The sequence below is a fragment of the Gossypium hirsutum genome, chromosome A10 (genome assembly GCF_007990345.1).
Source record: "Gossypium hirsutum isolate 1008001.06 chromosome A10, Gossypium_hirsutum_v2.1, whole genome shotgun sequence".
NCBI classification, from domain to species: Eukaryota; Viridiplantae; Streptophyta; class Magnoliopsida; order Malvales; family Malvaceae; genus Gossypium; species Gossypium hirsutum.
This window is the reverse complement of record NC_053433.1, coordinates 15135691-15158834: the sequence shown is the minus strand read 5'-3', so window position 1 is coordinate 15158834 and position 23144 is coordinate 15135691. Positions and strand designations below refer to the sequence as shown.

At 33.5% G+C, this 23144-nt stretch overlaps 1 protein-coding gene and 1 non-coding gene across 2 annotated transcripts; one reads left to right on the top strand and one right to left on the bottom strand.

Moving 5' to 3' along the window:
* Positions 1 to 10639: 10639 nt before the first annotated feature.
* Positions 10640 to 10746, top strand: LOC121209268 (small nucleolar RNA R71). Its single transcript, XR_005904384.1, has one exon. It is a non-coding gene; the product is annotated as a small nucleolar RNA R71 (small nucleolar RNA).
* A 2581-nt stretch (positions 10747 to 13327) lies between these two features.
* LOC107896124 (uncharacterized) lies at positions 13328 to 14210 on the bottom strand. Its single transcript, XM_016821257.2, has 2 exons — positions 13919 to 14210; positions 13328 to 13807 (listed from the first exon to the last, which is right to left on the bottom strand). The coding sequence occupies exons 1-2, from the start codon at positions 14039 to 14041 to the stop codon at positions 13565 to 13567; spliced, it is 366 nt and encodes a 121-aa protein (XP_016676746.1). The 5' UTR covers positions 14042 to 14210; the 3' UTR covers positions 13328 to 13564.
* Positions 14211 to 23144: the final 8934 nt, after the last annotated feature.

Below are 23144 nucleotides of genomic sequence, written 5' to 3'. Positions count from 1 at the left end.
TTTTGGAACCTCCTATTGATGATTAGGATGATTTGATTGAGTCTCATTGTCTTGTAGTACGGCAATCCCTTAACATTCAAGTAAGGGACGATTCTAATGAAGTGCAAAGGACTAACATCTTCCATTCAAGGTGCTTAATTCAAGGAAAGTTGCGTTCTCTTATTGTTGTGTAACGCCACAAATTTTTGGGTCTGGAAGTTCTAGGTTTTGAGCGTAGGGGCAGTGAGAAGGGTGCACATATGAGTCAAGTTGTGCATTTTATTGACAAGAATGGGCCTGCTGGTCTAGTGGTTAAGAGGAGTGCTACATTGTTGGAGGTCCTGTGTTTGAGTTCTATGTGAACTTTTTGGAGAGTTATTTTAATACTTTTAATTTAAGTTTTTATTTATATTTTCTTTAATTTATATTTTCTTTAATTTTATTATTTTATTTTATTTTTTTGATTCCTTATCTGTCAGTTTTCACGTTTTCCCTCTCTTCTCTCTTTGCAACTTTTGTTCTTTTGGCTTTCTAAAAATATCTCTCGAAAAAAAAGGGTTATCTACGAGCTTTGGGTTTGCGCTCCTCTGTTGTCATCACTGTTCATGATTCAGGTGTAGGACTCGAACTATAACTACATTATTATTTTTTAAATTACTTAATGGTTTTTGCGAACTTTTGATTCGGTTTTTATTGAGTGAATCTTAAACCGAGGATTTTGAGTTTTTAGTCGATTGAAGTGATGAGAAATTGCCACTTTTCGATTACTTTGATAGGGCAAAGGTTAGGGACGGCTTTGATGGTCAAAACGGTGTTTTTGGGGTTGATTTGGGGTGGTTTCGTGACCTCTCCGATGGCCACACGGCCGTGTGGTCGATTTGGGGATTTTGTCGAAATTCACACGGCTGTGTCCCTTGGGTACACGGGCGTGTGAGTTTGGGAATTAGGGATTTGAGATTTGGAGTCACACGGCCTGGCCACACGGTCATGTAGCCGATTTGAGGATTTAGGGATCCCACACAGGTGTGCGTTTTGGAACACACGGCCGTGTCTGGTGGGCACACATGCGTGTGTCACAGCCGTGTCTTCTTTGTACCTTATTTTAGTGATTCTAGACAGTGAGTTACACGACTTATTCACACGACCATGTCCTGCATCACACAGGCGTGTGGCTCCGTCACATGACCGTGTACTACCCATTATACGGGCGTTTAGACCCCAGATGGTCTGGGTTGCTCCATACGATCGGAGCACATAGGCGTGTGGCCCTATCTCAGCAAGTTTTGATTTTAGGTCAATTTAAGTGCAATCGTGACCCTGAGTGTGTTTCAACTATTGGCTAAGCTTTAATAAGGGTAATTGTGACTCTGCTCTGAATTCGGTTTATGCATTACTTGTGATTAGGCGTGTGACGTGTCTGACACTGAATCTGAGTAATGAGTGTACGCTTTTCTGTAATTGATTGACTGGATATGAGTGACTGCGTCTGAATGACTGTCTGTAATTGTGTTTTGATTGTATACATCCTACTACATACATACATACATATGCATAAACTATTTTGGGTGGGATTTTGAAGAGAAGAGAGATCGAGATTAATTGAACCAATAGTTGATCTGCTGGTTGTGAGCCCCTAATACCCAGAGGGTTGTGGGCAGTCCCAATACCCTGAGGGTCGTGGACAAATGCGGATGGTCATCATTGTCGAGAAACTCGGGATGACACCACATTGGTATAGCGGATTACCATATTACACTATACCGCATGTACGTTAGCTAAGCTATGTACTGTTGACTGAACTAGCAGTTTTACTGCAATCTATAGCTATAGCAGATTACTACAATGCACTGTACCGCTTGTACGTTAGCTCTACTACATACCACTATCTGAGCTGGCAGTTCATACTACATGTCTGTACCGCGGTTCACCATATTGCATAGCACAGCCGATACGCTAGCTTTGCTGTGTAATTTACATGACTGGCAGTTTATCTGCATACTGTTAGCCTGAATTCCCAGAGGGTTGAGGGCAGTCCCCAATACCTTGAGGGTCGTGGACAATACTAATGATCATCGTTGTCGGGAAACCTGGGATGACATCATATCGAGTGCAGGGTTGGATGGGCTTTTCGAGGTCTTATTTGGAGTGTAGGGATGGGTGGGTTGATTAAATCCCCATAGGAAATGTAGGGTTGGACGGAGATGGTGTGTTGGCTGAATGGGTGGGCTAATTTATAACTCATTTGCACTCATATGCATCTGATTGATGTGTTGATTGAATTGAAACTTATGAATGGTTGAGAATTTCTAATACCGTGACTGAACATGATACTGTGACTGAATGGGTTCCTGATTGTCTGAAAGGCACTTGTGCCTATGTAAAATTGGTAGATTCTCTTGGCAACTATCTGACTGAACTGTTATTGAGATTGTGTGACTGTCTTGTGAATTATTACTACTGTATATGAATGGCACGTGAGATTGGGTGTGTCTGGTTGTCCCATGTGACTGAAAAGTACCTATAGTATGTTGGTTTTAGGCGAATATGCTCAACTGTCGTCTGTCGGTAAGTTGCTTTGCATATATAGACCAGTTTTGAATAGTTCTGTAAGTTTGTCTTGCTTCACATCTGAATTTGAGCTGCTTTCAAGCTTTTTGTTTCGTTTCCATAGTTAAGTGGTTTGATCTCACACTGAGCTCGAGTAGCTCACCCCTTCTTCTGTTTTCCTTTCAGGTACAGTTCTGAATTCTGTTGATGGACTCAATACGCGGAGGTCTCGAATAGTTTCAACAGTATGGAGTATTAGTTTTTGATTTCTGTTACGACTTTACTATTTGATAAATTTATGAACTGTAAGGTTTTTATAATATTGTGGTGCAATTTCCATTTTAGATTTTCATTCGTACGTTTATTTTGGGTTTTATATTGAGTCTTATTGTAAATTTTATTGACTGGTTATTAAATTGTTTTAAATACTTCTGGTTCACCGAGATGATTTGTTTTGTAAAATTTTCCTATGATCCCTTCGGTGATCAATATAGCATCCCGAATTCGGTCCAAACTCCTAGGCTGGGTTTGGGGTGTTACATGTTGATAGTGGTAGTTGTGCCAATGTGGTGAGTAGTTTTTTAGTGGATACTTTATCTTTACCTTGTCAAAACCATCCTAAGCCATATCATTTACAATGGCTTAACGAAGGTTCGAAAGTTAAGGTAGTTAAAAAATCCTTAGTTGTCTTCAAAATTGGGAATTACTCTGACGAGGTTTGGTGTGATGTAGTTCCCATCCATGCCACCCATTTGCTTTTTGGAAGACCATGACAATATGATTGTGATGTGGTACACCACGGCAAATTGAACAATTACTCCCTTATGTTTGAATGGAAAAAATACACTTTAGCCCATTTGGAGCCAAAAGATGTGTATAAGGACCAACTAAAAATGATAAAATTCTGTAATGGGTTTTAAGGGAAAGAAAAAATTGAAAAGATAAAGAGAAAAGAGACATTGAGTGATAAAAGTCTACTTGATGGTCCACTTTTGGTGAGTGGAAATACATATAAGGTAAAATTGGAGAGTTTTCAAGTGGGAAAACAAAATGAAAAGCAAGAAGATATTCATGCAAAGTGAGGAATGGTTATGTTTTAATTAACTATAACTCGAATTTGTTTAGTGGTGTTTCTTTGTTACAGGATTTCAAGGATCCATTGATGGACTTCCAATTACATTACTCTACCATCGATAGACAATTTCACTTGTGGGAGAGAGGTAAGTTGAACATTGATAATTCTCCACAAGTGCTACAAGGTAAGAATGGTAAGGGAACATTAGAAATTGAATTAAGAAGGCATACCTTGCATGTGTTTGATAAGTATCTACTGATTTTAAATTTCCTTACAACATGCTTTCTTGGTCTAGTTTCAATAAACCTTTTTCTATTTCAATTAATTTTATGGGTTTATCTAGATTTGTAAAGGTTAAAAATAGTAATCTTGTTACATTAAATAGATTTAATAAAGCATTTTATACATTTGCTCTTGCATCACAATTTTCTATCTTGATCTTTAATAATGAATTTTTACATAATAATCTTAACCTTTTTTTAAATTTTATTGTTAAGTGAAATTCTTGACCCATGATTGAAAATTCTTATGGATGACCAAGCATATTCAAAGAAAGTTACAGGTTATTTTTTACTTGAACACTCATGTGACTAACATTTTTTTTTAATGTTCATATCTTGTTTTTAAAGGAGACATACATGTTCGAAGTTGATTTGAATTATTGAAATAATATCTTTGATCCCAGAGATAGTTTTGGTGCACAAGAAAGCTTAGGTAAGTACTTATTTTCATTTTATTGTTATTAATTCTAATCCTTTTTCTTTTTATGTAGCTAAAGATTAGAGGATGAATCTTCTTGAGGAAGGAGGGAATGATGCGAGTCTCAAGGCCCAATTTCAGACCCATGGATGTGATGGGCTCACACTACCTCAAGGCCCAACAAAAATATCAAAGGCCAAGCAAATCAAACCAAGATTAAACCAAAGACGAGATTCAAGAATGAACCTTTTTGAGGAAATGGGGACTAATACATGCACGGATGGGGTGAAATTTAGTAAATTCTATTTATCGAAGCTGTTAATTTTCAAGTTTAGGAAATCAAAAAACTTACGATGACTTTTTGGATGGGATCCAGACATTTATGGGTTGAGATGTCTTCATGGTTTCAAAGAAAAATCTCTTAACTTCAAAATGCACTTTGAATCACTCAATTTCAAGTTAGGAAGCTCAAGTTATGACCATTTTAGTGAAGACTACACGAGAAGAATTTCTAGACAGAATTATGACAAGAATTACGAGTTTCGAGCTTTTAATTCGAGTTTAAATCATACTAGATTCAATTTTTAGGCTTTTTTTTATCATTTATGAAACCAATATTTTATTTATTAGGTTTTATTATTTTATTATTTATTTATTCTGAATTTTGGATATTATTTAAGTATTTTAAGTTGTTTAGGAGTTTTTGTTTCTTAGTCAAATAAGATAGTTTAGTTTAAAATTAATTATTATTTAGATTAATTAGAGTTTCAATATACTTTAGAGTTTTATTTGGATGTACTTAGCTAGCCTATATAATGATCACAAAACTAATTGTAACACCCCTAACCCGTATCCGTCGTCAGAGTAGGGTTACGAGGTTTTACTGATCATTACACATCACTTAATATAGATATTTCATACATTCATACATTCATACTAAAATACTAAAATACTATTTAACACAATCATCTTGTCCCTTTATAAGGCCTACGAAGTCTTAAACATGTTTTAGAAGTGGTTCTGGACTAAACTGATAACATATGAAAATTTTGGAAACTTGGAATAATTTCAACATTTCAAGGGTCACACACCCGTGTGAATAGGCTGTGTGTCCCACACGGCTAGTAGACACGCCCATGTCTTAGGCTATGTGGAAACAGGGCATACATATTGACTTGCATAACACGGTCGAAGACACGTCCGTGTGCCAGGCCGTATGAAAACTAGAGAGTATACTAACTTATGCAACACGGCCAAGTCACACGCAAGTGTGCTAGGCCATGTGCCAATTAAGGGACATACTGACTTGTACCATACGGGCGATCACATGCCTGTTTGTGAGACTATGTGGAGCATACGGACTTCATTTTAATATCAACACCAGGGGACACACGGCCATGTAACATGACCGTGTGCCACACACGGCTAAGACACATGCCCGTGTAGACAAAAATAGGCTATTTGCAAAGCCATATGCCATCCTATTTTCACATGTAAATACAAGCATAAATTGTAACATTTTTACAACCCAATAAACAACCATTCCATAACATTTCATGCACATATGATACCCATTCCATATAGTATTCAATGCTTAACTAATATCATGCAATTTTCCATTCATAAGCTTACCATAACAAAACACATTTGTATATTTCCATTCCATCAACTAGTTGCTAAAACATACCAAAACATAATATTTAGTCAAATCAAATCACATGGCTTAACCTATACACAAAATCTAACATCTTTACAACTAGCCTATACATGCCATATTTACATATATCCACAAGTTCAAAAGTACCAATCGGCAACTAGATAATGTGATGTGTAACTTTGACTTGTCCAGAATGAGCGAGCTATCGAACCTTTATAAAACATGGAAAAAGAAACAGAGTAAGCTTTATAGCTTAGTAAGCCCGTATAATTCAGAATTAAACTTACCATTTATACAATTAAGGCAATAAATAAGGTATACTCAATTCAATTTCCAAATGCCTAAACACAAACATTCATCAAGAAGTTACTCATATAAGTACATGTAACCATCCATTATTTCTATTCAATACTCAATACATTGCATTATGCCAAATTCATGTATCATGTACAACATTAGTAACATTTCATTCTCAATCATATCTTGTTACCATAAAATTTTCAGAATTTTTGGTTTATCCAATAAGTACATTTTATTCTTTAAAGTCACCCCTATTCTGCTGTCTAACAGTTCTGACCCTTCTTCACTAAAAATTAATTATCTCTTCATACAGGATTTAAATGATGTTCTTGTTTGTTTGTCTTAAAAATAGACTCATTCAGGATTCTATACATATAAATTTAAGCCCCTAATTATTTTTCTTCAATTTTTTTATGATTTTTCAAAGTCAGAATAGGGGAACCCGAATTCATTCTGACCTGATATCACAAAATTCATTATATCTCAAAATTTACAAATCCATTGCTTACACTATTTCTTCTATGAGAAACTAGACTCAATAAGCTTTAATTCCATATTTTGTTCATCTTATAATTTGATTTCTACAATTTATGGTGATTTTTTAAAGTTAGACTACTGCTGCTGTCCAAACTATTTTTGTGCAAGCTGTTTATTACAATTTTTCCCCTAAGCTTTTAATAAATGATAATTTCGTCCCTACTCAATTAGCCTCTCAATTGAGCTGATTTTTCTCAATTAAAATTTTATTCTATCACCTTAAACTAGTTTACAACCTTTAGAAATCATAATTTCAGCAACAGACTTTAATTCCAAGCATTTTCACAATTAGGTCCTAAAAATCAATTTCTATTGAAACTACCTAATAAAATCATGTCATAAACAAATTAAAGCTTTAATTTCATTCTATTTCATCATAAAATTATAGCACTCAGCCATGGTGACTTTCAATTCCATCCATGAAATCAAAAACTAATGAATTTAATAGTAGGACCTAGTTGTAAAAGTCTTAGAAACACAAAAATTACAAGAAAAAGGAAAGGATTAACTCACTTGGTACAAAAATTGTGAAATATCAGCTTAGAGAACCCTCCTATGGCGTTTTTAGCTGCTGTAATTGAAGAGAAATGAAGAGAAATCTAGATATTTCCTATTTAGTCCTAGTTTTATTTAGTTAATTTTGCAATATTCCAATTTTGCCCTTAATTTATCAATTTTCCTGTTGATTTCATGCCTTTTTCATCCAGCCCAAATAAATTTTGGGTCTAATTGCCTTTTAAATCCTTTCTCATTAGTCTCTTAAGCTATTTAATCATTCTAGCAACTTTTACACCTATTACAATTTAGTCCTTTCCATTTAATTGACTACTCAAACATTAAAATTTCCTAAAGAAATTTTAATACCACATTACTAACATTTCATAAATATTTATAAAACTATTTTCGACTCGGTTTTACGAGATAGAGGTCCCGATACCTTATTTTTACCCAATTTCTTCAATAATTTCTTTTTCTAACTAACCACTAAATCGGTAAATTTTTTTTTATCAATATTTTCATACGATTTTCCTATCATATCAATTTTCATGCAAAAATATTGAAATAAATTTATCTTTAAGTCAGATTTGTGGTTACGAAATCACTATTCCGATAACCTTGAATTTAGGCCATTACAGCTGGACTGGTAGAAGGGGTAGCGACGGCAGCTAGGGTTTGTGGGGGAGAGGATTAAGAGGAAAAAGACAAAAGAAAAGAAGGGAGCTAGGGTTTAAATGGGTGACATGATTGTGTAAGGGCCCGTGTTGGGCCAAACGGCCTTGTCACACGGTCTTGTGGGGCTTTCTCAGCCCGTGTGCGATTAAAAATTCCAACCCAAATTTCACACGACTGTGTGTGATCTCCTTCGCTTCTCCCACGCCCGTTTGAGAGGCTATGTCTCGCACACAGCCATGTATCTTGCCCATGTAACTCTCTAACTTGAAATAAAATTGAAAAAATTAGCTCTAAGACTCACACGGCCTAGGACACGCCCGTATCGCACAATCGTATGGACTATTTTAGGTCGTGTAACCTTCGAATTTTTGAAAAATTAAGTCCCAGTATCCACACGGCCAATGACACGCCCATGTGGGTTACATGGTCATGTTGCCAAGTTGTGTAACTCACTGTCGATTGCTCCCTTATGCACACAGCCTGGGATATGCCCGTGTGTTCAGGTCATGTGGGTCAAAAAATATTTTTTAAAAATTTTGAAAATTAATTTGTTTTAACAATAACATGAAATAAAATTAAAGGAATTAGCAGAGTGTTAACACTCGGGTTGCCTCCCGAGAAGCGCTTATTTAGAGTCTACGCTTGACTTACCTTGTATTCGCACGGTTACGATGGTTCGTGGAGCCGAGGCTCCTCTTTCTCGCTATAAATTATTCTACCAAGATAAGGTTTAAGTCGAATATTATTTACATTAAATGTGCCGAAATCAGAATGAGTTACCTCGACTGTACCGTAGGGGAAGGCATTCAGTACTGTAAATGGGTTTGATTCGTTTGCATCAAGCTCCGAAAGGGCAATTCATTGATTCGTTTTGTTTAGTAGTACCTTCGTCCCCAACCTTAAATTGGTTCATCCCATTCATATGCTCATCATGGCGTTGCTTTGGCTCTTCATTGTGTTCTTTCGGTTTCTCCTTGACATGTATCCAACATTCATCTAGTTCATTGATTTGTAACATTTTTTTTCCATAAGTCATTCTGTTTCTTTTGTATTGATTAAAACATGACTCCATTACTTTTTTTCGAGGGGTTTTCTGCAAAGAAGGTTGAGCCACATGGTCACTAACATTAATAGAAGATTTAAAATCATCTCGATCACTAAATGTTCTCATAGAATCACGAGCTCGGAGAATAATCATTTTATCACCTACACGAAGTACTAATTCACCCGTACCAACATCAATTATAGTTCTAGCAGTTGCTAAAAAGGGTCGTCCTAAAATTAAAGGTACCTCACTACCCTCATCTATGTCTAACACAACAAAGTCAATTAGGAATATGAATTTATCAATTTTAACAAGTACATCCTCAATTACACCCTTAGGATATTTAATAGTTCTATCCGCTAATTGAATACTCATCCTAGTTTATTTGGGTTTCCTAAGACCTAGTTGTTTAAACATTTTATAGGCCATGACATTAATACTAGCCCCTAAATCAGCCAAAACATTATCAATATTTAAACTAAAAATTAAACAAGGAATAATAAAACTCCCTAGATCTTGTAGTTTGTTAGGCAGTTTATTTTGTAAGATGACCGAGCAAACTGCATTGAGTTCCACAGTTGACGAGTCATCTAACTTCCGTTTGTTTGCTAGCAACTCCTTTTAAAATTTTACATAATTGGGCATCTGCATAAAAGCTTCAACAAACGGTAAGTTAATATATAATATTTTCAAGAGTTTAAGGAATTTACCAAATTGTTAGTTCGTGTGTTCTCTATTCATCACGTTAGGATATGGAACTCGAGGTTTATATTCTTTAGTAACCGACTTTTTCTCTTTCTGGCTTACCTCAACCTTATCGTTTTTCACCACAATTTCTTGCCTCGTTTCTTGTTCAGATTCAACTAACTCTTCTTCATCTCAAACAGTAATTGCATGAAGCTACCCCCTTCGGTTAGTTTCAGTATTACTAGGCAAACTACGTTGTGGTCTTTCTGAAATTAATTTAGCAAGTTGACCGATTTGATTCTTGAGCCTTTGAATCGATTCTTGTTAATTCTTCAATACTGCCTCAATGTTTTGGAAATGAGTTTCTGACATCGAGATAAACTTTATCAACATCTCCTCAAGGTTCGGCTTCTTCTCTTGCTGATAAGGTGGTTGTCAGAAGCTTGGAGGGGGTTGTGCTATCTGATTTCCTTAACCACCCCAAGAGAAATTGGAATGGTTTCTCTAACCTGCATTATAGTTATTACTATAAAGGTTATTTTGAGGCCCAGAATTATTACCCATATAATTGATTTGTTTGTTCTTTATGCTAGGAGCGAAGGGTAAACATTCTGGATTATTCATTTCACCTCTATTTGTCTCGCATTACATCACTAGATGTACCTGCGTAGAAACATATAAATCATCAATTTTCTTATTTAAAAGTTCTACCTAATTCGATAACATGGTGATTGCATCAATATTAAAAACACTAGTTGCTTTCATCGGTTTTGTCCTCATGACTTGCCACTAATAATTATTCAGTGTCATCTCTTCAATAAATTCATAAGCCGCTTCAGGTGTGTTATTTTTCAATGTACCATCGGCTACTGCATCAATTAATTGCCTTGTTGAGAGATTCAAACCGTTGTAGAAGGTTTGAACTTGTAACCATAAAGGTAACCCATGGTGAGGGCGCCATCTCAATAAGTCTTTGTACCTCTTCCATGCATCATATAGTGTTTCTAAATCGATCTGAACAAAAGAAGAGATATCATTCATCAACTTGGTTGTCTTATCTGGTGGAAAGTACATCAGAAGGAACTTCTAGGTCATTTGAGCCCATGTGGTGATGGAACCTTGTGGTAATGAATTTAACCACTATTTAGCTTTGTTACTCAGTGAGAAAGGGAATAACCGTAGACGAATGGCATCGTCAGTGGTGCCATTAATTTTGAAAGTGTCGCAAATTTCCAAAAAATTGGCTAAATGAGTATTTGGATCTTCATATTGGCGAACCATCGAACTAAACAAACTGTTGTACCATCTGAATAGTGTTCGATTTCAGTTCAAAATTATTTGCAGCAATGGTGGATCGTACAATACTCGATTCATGCCCAATTAGAGTGGGCTTGGCATAATCATACATAGTACACGAAACAGGATTTGGGTTTGCAATAACTATAGAAGGTAGCTGATTATTTTGATTATCACACATCCTCTCAGTAATAATAATGTCATCTTGTTCGTCTACTATATTCTATCGATTTTGTCTTGCTTCTTCACGGTTTTTACGAGCAGTACTTTCAATTTCACTATAAAAAATCAATGGTCCCGACCAATTTCTTCTAGTCAGAAACTAAAGGAACCTGCTAGAAATAAACAAAAAAGAAAAAAATTAGAATGTAAAAATTAAACTAAAAAAATTATAAAAAAAATAATAAAAATGGCTAAATTAATAAAAATCAAGTGTTCCTAATATTTTAGTCCTTGGCAATGGCGCCAAAAACTTGATGATCACTGAACTAACTATAAGTATGACAAAGGTGAGCGCATCTATCGAACAATAGTATAGCTATGGTGAGTAGAGAATATCGTATCCACGAGGACTAAAAATATTAGTAATTATCGTTTTTCTATTATTTGGCCGACAATTTGGAGTGATGTGTTTTAATCTAAATTTACTAAACTAATTTAACTAAGAATGCAACAGAGAATGAATTAAGAAAATAATCAAATATTAACTAATGAGATAGACAATAGCCAAGAAAGAATTCACCTAGATTTCACTTATTATTACGAATCTAAATTAAACGATTTATTCACTTGTGTCTTGATCCGTAGAAATCCCTAAATTATGTCAATATCTCTATTGAGAGTAAGAACAACTAACTCTAAATTGATTAATTGAAATCTCTTTTTAATTAAAACCCCTATCGTTGCATTAACTCAATCTATGGATTCCCCTATTAGATTTGACTCTAATACTGTAGATTTATGTCGTCCTATTTCTAGGATTGCATGCAACTCCACTCAATTATGCTAGATCTACTCTTAAACAGAGACATTTGCTCCACTGAATTAAGCATATTAAACATAAATTAATATCCCAGAAATATTAAAACAAGAAATTAGCATACATAATTGAGAATAAGAATCAAGTATTTATCATGTAAATTAGAAATCAAATAATAAGATTCATTATAGGTTTCATCTTCCCTAGGTATCTAGGGAATTAGTTCATAATCCTGAATGAAAACATCTCAACGTTAGAATAACCACAAGTCATAAAGAAACTCAATAAAACTTCAAAAGAAATTAAAAAGAGACCTTCGATCTTGACGGATATCCGCTTCCGAGTTTATCTCGATGGTGTTCTTCTAATGTTTTCTTCAATCTTCTCTGATGACCCCTTTATGCCTTCTTCTCATTGGTATTTATAGATTTTAGAATGCTCAGAAAGCCTAAAAATTGTGTTTTTCTGCGTATTTGGGAAGCAGGGTGCGAAATCGACACGAGCTGGCACATGGACATGTGTCCAGGTCGTGTGGCTCTTGAAAACAGCTCAATTTGTTCGATTTTGGCTCGTTTTGCGCTCCTTTTACTCCCAAATGCTCTTCTAAGTATAGAAACATGAATTTAAAAGATTAAGAGTATCAAATTCACTAATTTGCATAATTAATCATCCAAAAATGCATTAAGAATGGGATTAAAATATGTTACTTTTATAGCTTATCACTATATAAAGGCTTTTTCATAGTTCATTAAGGAGAACTGTTTTCATTAATAAAGTTTTCAACTTTGGGAATTAGTTTCTTTGTGCAAGATTTCTTTCTTGTGATTTCTAGAAGTAGTTTTCTTCTCAATTTTCTGCAAGAGGTGGTGGAAATTCATTCTTCACCCTCTAATTTGTCAAGGATTATTTCTTAGAGGGTTTATTAGAATCATTAATTGATTTTGTTGGAATTTACATCTCAAAGGGTTTAATTGGACATGTATCATTCGATCCATCATATCTATCGGTTTATCGTTTTATCTTCCACTTTATTTTTTTTAATTTTTATTTATTTATGATTTTTACCCAATGAAGAGAATAATTGTACTACATATATTCCCAAAAGAAACATGAAAATTGGAAAGATTGGAACAATGAATATGGGAAACACGATCGTTAGAAAAGGTATCGAAGGATGATTGACATTTATTATGGCAAACTAATGAACAATCATGTCATGGTCAAAGGGAAAATTACTTTAAGTGGGTAGCACAGCATGACTAAAGCTTCTAAACCGTTGGATTGAATCGATTTAATTTTAAAAAAATCAATCAACGATCCATATTTGCTTTCATATTGATTTTAAAATTAACATTTATCCGAAAAAGAATTGATTTTTATATAATTAATATATGATCCTATATCACACTTATATGACAATCACTTTAAGAATCATTTCAAGACTCAATTATTTGTAATGTACATACACATACATGTACATATAGGTAGGTATAAAATCTTTTGCCTAATTGTCTTCAGCAGTAGTTTACATGGGGGATTAATAGTAATTCCTTTTAGTAAATTTATACAATTCATAAACACGTGAACCCTTCAGCCTCTCCTTGTGTAGAAAATGTTATTGAAAGATGCTTGAGAAGTCATTTGTGCACCGTTACGAAGCTGCCTGTTAGACTTGGAGCTCAATGAAGAACTATATCTTCCTTGCCTATGCTTCCTTCTTGGTTGTTGCGATGACTTTGGGATAAAAACTCCAGTACCTTTGCTTTCTCTTCTGCACATTTGTTCTTGAACAAATGGACATTGTGCTGTAGGGTAATTCGCACCAGTGAAGGCCTGAGATTTTTTGAACAGAACATCAGTTCTTTTTTTCTTTAAAAAAAAGAGAGAAAATGTCGTAATGCGCTGAAAATGAAAAGCATGTAAATGGTTAAAAAGAAAAAAAACCTGGAGAGAAACTGAGGGATATCTGACAACTGAGTCATCATCATCATCCATGATAAGCAAAGAGATTTGCTTGCTTAAATCTGCAAAAAACATATCATCTTCTACCTCAACAGCCACTTCCATGTCTTCTTAATTGACTGAAACGAGAGCTTGGGAAGAGAGTTGGTGAGCCTGAAAACCCAGAAAGCAAATTCTTTACTTTTTCTAAATATGGAAAAACCTCTCTTCCTTCATGGGGTTATATAAACAGAGAAAAGCAAAAGAAACGAGTGAGTTTTTCTTTTTTTCTCTTTTAACTGTAAAGGCATATTGGGGAAGCGCATCTATGCATGTGAGGGCGGTAGGGTCTGAGTGCCAGTTTGCCAATCTGGCAATGGCCAAGTCCCATTGCCCCACAACAGGCATGTTGCGTTATGATGTTATCCGGTAGGAGCGAAGAGACTAGATAGAAATATTATCCCTTTTTCATATTCATTAGAAAATATTTTATTAGTGATTATAAATACTTTATTTAAAATTAATGTGAGATTTCATGACTTATACCAAGTATAGAACCCGATATTCATGACTTATCTTCATAATCAACGTGGTTGTAATTTACAGAGGTCGGTGACATTGATTTATTATTTCATTAGTTTGTTTTGTAACTAAGGTGTTTTTCCTCGCTAGCATTGCAAAATATGTGTCATTTTATGAGTAATTAAAACACGACACTAATGTAGACATGATTATATGTACATAATTATGAAAGGTATAATACGAGTTTAGCTTTTTTTTTTAAATGTGATATTTATATTTTTTTTATTTGATGTAACATTTTAATGCTTGAAAGTAGATTCTTCATTTTTTTAGTGTTTAATTTGATGAAAATTTATAATTAATTAATAAGTATTATAAAATAAAGAAAGATAAATAGAATAAAAAACAAAGAAAATATTAAAGTAATAAAGAATATACTTTATTAATTAAATGGATGATTACAATGCTTCATCAAAGTCTCTATTTATAGGCATAAGAAGTATAAAAGAAGTAGATATCTAATTCTAATAACTATTAGAATTTAAGTACATCAAAACTTTATCTTGATTATGATGGCCATCCACTTAAAAATATATTCATAACACTCCCCCTTGGATATCCATTGGTAGATAATGTGTCTCGTTAAAACCTTATTAGAAAAAACTTTGTGAGATAAAAAAAAGAGCACACAATCTATAATACACATAATATGTTGCCTCATTAAAAACCTTATCAAGAAAACCCAATGGGACAAAACCTCGGTTAAGGGAAAAAGAGTACAACGCGTATTTACTCCCCTCATGAAAACATCACACACTTTCTCATATTCTATGTATTCAATTTTGAATACTAGATTTTCAAATGACTATTTGAATGTATTGCTAAGCATTTATATCACCATTCTTTTAAAAGTCATGAGGGAAGGAAATTTGGAGAAATATATTTTGATCTCTTTAGGAGATTCAACAATAATCAAAATAAACTTTAATCATGATTCTTTTATAAAAACACAAATAAGTATTTTGGATCATTTTATAATCCTCCTTCAACTACTATTCACTATGTCAAATTTACCACATATATATGTTTAAATTATTTCAATTCAATAAATGAACAATTTCTTGAGAATTTCAATATGCTTCTAGCATCCTAAATCCTTCAAGGATTTTAATATAAAATTTACTATATAGTGATTCAAAAGGTTGTAACAATAGCCATTAGACGCAAGTTAAATCTTTTATAAGTTATCAATTTAATAATATATTGAAAGGTTATTGCATCCACCACAAAAAAAATATTATATCTTTTCATTACCAATGCCAAGACTTAGCGAAAAACTTCATATTTTTATTCCGCTTTTGTAAAACTACTTCAATTGCACCATTACAAGCTTTACACCTTTAGATATTTGGACTACTGGTCCAAAAACTCCATGAATTTAATTGTATTTGAGTTGCGTCTTTCTATTTTAATCAATTTATTTCATATCTATATTTCTCAAAAGATTTATTCAAGATCTTCCTTTTATTTCATTATTTCAATAATAATACTGCATGCAAAATCATTGTCGACCACTTTTATTATTCGGTTCCACATTTTCTCGAATTGACATAACTTATCGAGATCTCTTATTTTCATTATTTTAAAATTCAGTTTCAAGTACCTGAATCTCTTCTGGAGTTTTACTTATTAGTTATATCTTGGGTCTCTTTTGGAGCACCCGCCTCCACTATATGACGATCTAGAAGAATTTTCATATTTGGAACCTATCAATATATTATTTATTTCAACTGATTGACCTACTGGGACTTTGAATCAAATTAAAATATTAGATGGTATGTAACACTTGGTTATTCTCATTAAGTATGTAAATAAATTTAACAGTTAACTTGTAATGAGTTATCCTTATGAAACTTCTGGTTTAAATTATTCTCCCTCTAACTCATTATAAGTTAGTATTTCTGTCCCCCTAATGTTGGGAAAACTATCGAATCAAAATTGTAATCACAAATCATGTCATAATTGAATCTCAAATACATTCAAAACATCTAATAATGTAAAGAAACTTGTAATTAATATATATTTCCAACTTTTTTTTAGGATTCACTCATCTTTGTGTATTGTGGTGGAGCAATTGGAACACATACACATATAAAAAATTAAAATATAAGAAATATTTAGCTCTTTATCAAAAATCAATTGTAATGGGGAGTATTTATAACTTATTAGTTTGATGCGTACAACATGTAAATCAACATAATCTCATGTTGAAATAGAAAGTTTAGTTCTCATAAGTACTAGTTTAGACATTAATCGGAGGTGTTTAATCAATAATTTCTCTAAACCATTATGTGCAAACTTTTACAAAAATTTTTCAAACTCAATCAATAAAATAGTGAGATATAAACTCATCAGTATTAGTAAGATGAATTGTCTTAATTGAATTATCTGAAATTAATTATTTAAACAAGCAATCTTGCAAATGATAGGTTGCAAATTGATAACACATATGTGATTATTTTGTAGATGCATCTACCAAAATCATATAATATCAAAACCATCACATAGTGGATGATTGGACTCATATTCATTTCAGAAATGCAAAACATTAAATCTCAACTTTAGCTAGTGAGTTTCTAAGGATCAATTTTCATTGAGAACAAGCAACAAATAAGAATTATTTATATTAAAGAATCTTCTAGTTCTTTAATGAATATCCATATAAATTCTCAATTAATTATCGCATCATATATATTAGCTCTTCTAAAGCTTTCAACTAATTTTGTACTATCAAATATTGAAATAATATTTGTTTGTTTTAGTACCAAAAAAGATAAATACTTTCTATCTATAATGATAGAATTTATTACTACATTCTCATATCCTTCCTCAAAGAATAATATCAGAAACAAAATATTTAGGCATATGCCACATATGTGACCAATCATCTTTCATATCACATTGATAACATAAGTTATCTTTACCCTTTGAAGAGTTATCTTGAGAACTCTCATTGTTCTCTTATTTATTACTTTGTTCCCACTTTTAGTGGTTCATGATTATATCTTTTATTTTCTTTATGTTTATATTCACTTCGGGGAATGCAACAAATCTAGTAGGACGTACTTATAAACATCTCAATAGATTCTTTATTTCATAATCACCATCGCAAACATGCGTGAGATTTTAAATCGAAATCTATCTATTTATATTGTCATGATTAGTCTCCAATTATAATAAATATGATATAATAAATCATAGTAAAATATACCTAGAGATCTTTAACATCATCGTCATCACCTTGACTATTATCACGAGCACTATTACAAGTACTAAAACAACTTTATTTTCGTAATAACATTTATAATCTAACTGTAAAAATCATTTAATAAATAATTAAAATTTTCATGTAAGATACTTGAAAATTATCCGATACACATTGTATCAAATTTCAATACCAGATATATATTATAAAATCTTATGTTGCTCTAATAAAATATTTATAAATTTAATTTAAAAGATATAATACAATCATTCAACATTAGCAAGTTAATAAGACTCAATAGATCCTACAAGTTTCCCTTTAATCAACAATGGTAGGTTAATAACACTTTCCACCATAATTAAAATTTTGAAGAATATTTAATAACAAGAATTTAATAATCAAAACATCTAAATATTATGCATAATATAACTTAATAAAAAAAACTTCAAAAAGAATGATTTACCAAAAAAAAAATAGAAAACATACCATGGCAATAGCAAACATATCTAATCAACAATTATGTCTTTTACATAAAAAAATTAATCTAGAAAGGCAAAAATCAAATACCATCAGAATATGAAAATTATGTCAAATAAAAATTAATAGTAGTCATACCTTAATTGAAAAAGAAAATATGGTCGAAATATTAAAGTTTCTTACCAAATCTATACTTTACCCATGCTTGTACAATAAATCGAAGATCGGGAATAAGAACCATAATCCATTCTGAGATCAAATTTTTCTTCTTGATTTCATATAGATAACGGTATCAAATCTTTCACCATCCTTAAGAACAAAAAATAAAATAAGTTAATCAAAACAATGATAATGTATAATGGAAGAAGAATGAAAAATAATAATCAGAAATGAAACATTAAATAAAAGAAACTTCCTATAAAGACTTTGCATCTTGCTGTCAAAGATGTTGAAAATCATGAAGGATAAATTTGATCGTTGATAAAAGGAACTATCACTTTGAGCAAGATCGTGCAGATAACGTGTTATAAAATAAAAAAAAGATGAAGAAAATAAAGAATAAAGAAAATATGAAAGTTACGAAAAAAATAAAAATAAAAAAATAAAATAAAGAATACACAGATTTTTACATTGAAACCCTTTCGAGAAAAAATCACGGGCAGGGGAGAAGAAAATTCACCATATCGAATTCGAATTAATTACAAGAGGAATAGACTATATCTATTTATAGGCTTGTAAAGCCATATTCTAGTAAGACTGAAATACCTTATTCTAATAAATATCAAATATATGGAATTTAATAATGTTTAAAAAACCTTATTCTAAAATAAAATAAAAAAAAGTGTAATTCTATATGGATTCTTCTTTTATTTTATTTTACCACTGTATTTTATTTAAATAAGGATTCGGGTCACTTAATTCTAACAATCTCCACCTTGACACGAATTCTCAATGAACAAGTTCTTCATCGCGAACTCTCAACGAACAAGTTCTCCACCTCTTCTATAAAACCCCTTAAGGGTTTAACTTCAACAATGAACACCAACCAAGTCTAAGCAATGCTCAAACTTGGTTATATGAAGTGACTTAGTCATCATATCTGCAGGATTTTCATGAGTACTAATTTTGCTCACAACAATATCACCACGAGCAATAATATCACGAACAAAATGATACCGAACATCAATGTGTTTTGTTCTCTCATGAAACATTTGATCTTTTGTAAGAAAGATGACACTTTGACTGTCACAAAATACTGTGCTGATTTGAAGGTCTTCATTGAGTTTACTAAAGAGTCCCTTCAACTAAATAGCTTCTTTACAAGCCTCAGTAATCGCCATGTACTCAGCTTCAGTGGTAGATAAAGCGACTATAGTTTGCAAAGTGGCTTTCCAACAAATTGCACAACCTCCGATTGTAAAGACATAACCTGTGAGAGATCTTCTTCTATCAAGGTCTCCAGCAAAATCAGCATCAACATACCCAATTACTCCATCTCTAGTTATTCCAAACTGTAAGCAAACATCAATAGTTCCTCGTAAATATCTTAAAATCCACTGAACTGCTTTCCAATGTTCTTTACCGGGATTCGTCATATATCCGCTAAATGCACTAACTGCATATGATAAAGTTGGACATGAACAAACCATAGCATACATGAGAGATCCCACTGCACTAGAGTATGGAGCATGTGACAGTACTCAATCTCATCATCTGATTGTGGAGACAAAGCCGATGAAAGTCTAAAATGGGCTGCTAAAGGAGTATTAATAGGCTTAGCACTCTGTATATTGAGCCTACAAAGAACTTTCTCAATGTACCCCCTCTGACTTAGGTACAATTTACTTGTTTTTCTATCTCTGAGAATCTCCATACCAAGTATCTTCTTTGCTGGTCCTAAATCTTTCATCTCAAATTCTTCACTTAGTTAGGTTTTGACCTTTCTTATCTCTCTTTTATCTTTTGTCTCTATCAACATGTCATCAACATAAAGAAGTAGATACACAAAAGAACCATCACTGTTTTTCTTAAAGTAAACACATCTGTCAAAAATACTTCTTTTGAAATTATGAGAAGTCATAAAGGAATCAAACCTCTTGTTCCACTGTCCTGGTGACTGTTTTAAACCGTAAAGGGACTTTTTCAGCAAGCAAACATAGTCCTCTTTTTCTGAGACTGTAAAACCCTCGGGTTGTTGCATGTAAATATCCTCCTCAAGTTTTCCATGCAAAAATGCAGTTTTTACATCTAACTGCTCAAGCTCCAAGTTATGCATGGCCACAATACCAAGAAAAACTCGAATTGAACTATGCTTAACAACTGGGAGAACACATCTGTGAAGTCCACTCCTGGAATTTGGCTGTAACCTTTTGCAACAAGCCTTGCTTTATATCTGGGTTCTTCAATTCCAGGAGTCCCTTCTTTCTTTTTAAACACCTATTTACAACGAACAACCTTTTTACCTTTAGGAAGTTTTAGAAGATCCCATGTTCTATTTTTGTGGAGTGATTTCATCTCCTCTTACATAGCAAACATCCACTTTTCTGGGTCTTCACAACTAATCGCCTCAGAATAATTAGATGGTTCTTGTTTCGCATTTATATCTTCAGCCACATTTAAAGCATAAGCAACTAGATCAGCCTCGACATACTTCTTTGGAGGTTTAATTTCTCTTCTAGTTCTGTTTTTGGCGATAGAGTATTGCAGTGAAGAAGCAACTTTATTTTCAATTTTGGTACTGGCTTGAAGAGTCGATTCTGTATTAATTTGATGCTCTACCTACTTTTGATTTTCTTTATTGGAAGAGTTTTTAAGAGATAAGTTAGGTAGCATAGCAGTTTCATAAAAAACAACATCTCTGCTAATCACAACTTTTCTATTTTCAGGACACCATAACTTATACCCTTTTACACCAGTTTTATAACCAAGAAAAATACATTTAATGGATCTCGGTTCCAATTTTCCATTATCAACATGAGCATACGCAGGACACTCAAAGATCTTTAAATCAGAATAATTAGCAGGATTACCAGACCATACCTCTTGTAGAGTCTTTTTCTCAATGGCAACGGATGAGGATCGGTTGATCAAAAAACATGCAGTAGAGGCTGCTTCGGCCCAAAACGACTTTGATAAGTTGGCATTTGACAACATACATCGAACCTTCTCCATGATCGTTCTGTTCATTCGTTCTGCAATACCATTTTGCTGTGAAGTATGGCGAACTGTCAAGTGCCTCACGATCCCTTCTGACTTGCACAATCTATTAAACTTATCAGAACAGAACTCTAAGCCATTGTCTGTACGGAGGTATTTTATTTGTTTTCCAGTCAGTTTTTCAATCATAATTTTCCAAGACTTAAATGCGGAAAACACATCATTTTTCTGCTTCAAGAAGAATGCCCAAACTTTTCTGGAAAAATCATTAATAAAGGTTAGCATATAATTAGCTCCACCTCTCGAAGGCACTCTGGATGGCCCCCACAGATTAGAATGAATATACTCCAACGTTCCCTTCGTGTTATAGATTCCTCTGGTGAATCAAACTCTTTTTTGCTTCCCAAAAACACAGTGCTCATAGAAATTCAGTTTGTAAATTCCTTACCCATCAAGAAGTCCTCTTTTGCTCAATTCTGCCATGCCATTCTCACTCATATGCTCTAGGCGCATATGCCAAAGTTTAGTAATATCATCATCTGACAAGGAAGAAGAAGTGACAGCTGCATCACCAGTAACAGTAGAACCCTGCAAAACATATAACTTGGCAGTCTTTCTCTGCCCTTTCATCACAATAAGGGAACCTTTGGAAATCTTTAAAACCCCACTTTCTGTTGTGTATCTGTACCCTTTTGAATCAAGAGTACTCAACGGAATTAAATTTCTTTTCAATTCTGTAACATGTCGTACATCACTAAGTGTTCTAACAACTCCATCAAGCATCTTAACTTTAATTGTTCAAACACCTGCGATTTTACATGAAGCATTATTTCCCATCAAAACAACACCTTCAGACATTGTTTTGTAAGTTTTAAACCAATCCCGATTAGGACTCATGTGGAAGGTGCAGCCTGAATCAAGTATCCATTCCTGCTTACTTTAGAATCATTGACAGAAGCGACTAGAAGTTCACCATCGCTGTAGTCTTCTACAACATCAGCTTCACCGGAATTTTCTGATTGTTTTCCCTTTTGATTTGCAGCCTTCCTTTTAATATTGTTCTGTAGCTTATAGCACTCAGATTTAATGTGCCCTTTCTTCTTGCAAAAGTTACAAGTTTTACCTCTATTTGAAGACTTTGATCTACCCTTAGATTTACCATGAGAATTCCGTTCCTGTGTCCTACCACGATCATCATCAGTATTCTGATCTTGTCTCCCACGAACAATGAGACCCTCTCCCTAAGAGTTGGGTTTAACCACAAGATGCTTCATCTTATCATACGAGGTTAAAGAATCAGAAACCTCATCAACTGTGAGAGACTCGCGGCTATATAAAATCATGTCTCTAAAGGTTGAATAAGACGGGGGCAATAAACAAAGTAGAATCAACCCTAGATCTTCCTTATCATACTGAACCTCCATGGCCTCCAAGTTTAAGAGAATTTCTTTAAGCACTGTTAAGTGTTCATGTACAGACACACCTTCCTCCAAACGATGAGCATAAAGACATTGCTTCATATGCAACTTCCTTGTTAGAGTTTTCGACATACATATTTTTTCTAGCCTCTTCCATAATGCAGCGACAGCCTTCTCTTTCATCACATCCTGGAGAATTTCGTTGGACAAATGCAGATGTAATTGTGTTAACGCCTTTTGATCCTTACGCTTCTTCTCTTTATCTGTTAATGTCGAAGGCATATTATCTATCCCTAGCAGGGCATCCTCTAGATCTATCTGCGCAAGAACTGCTTGCATCTTAATTTGCCACAACGCAAATCTAGTGTTGCGATCCAACAGCGAAATTTCA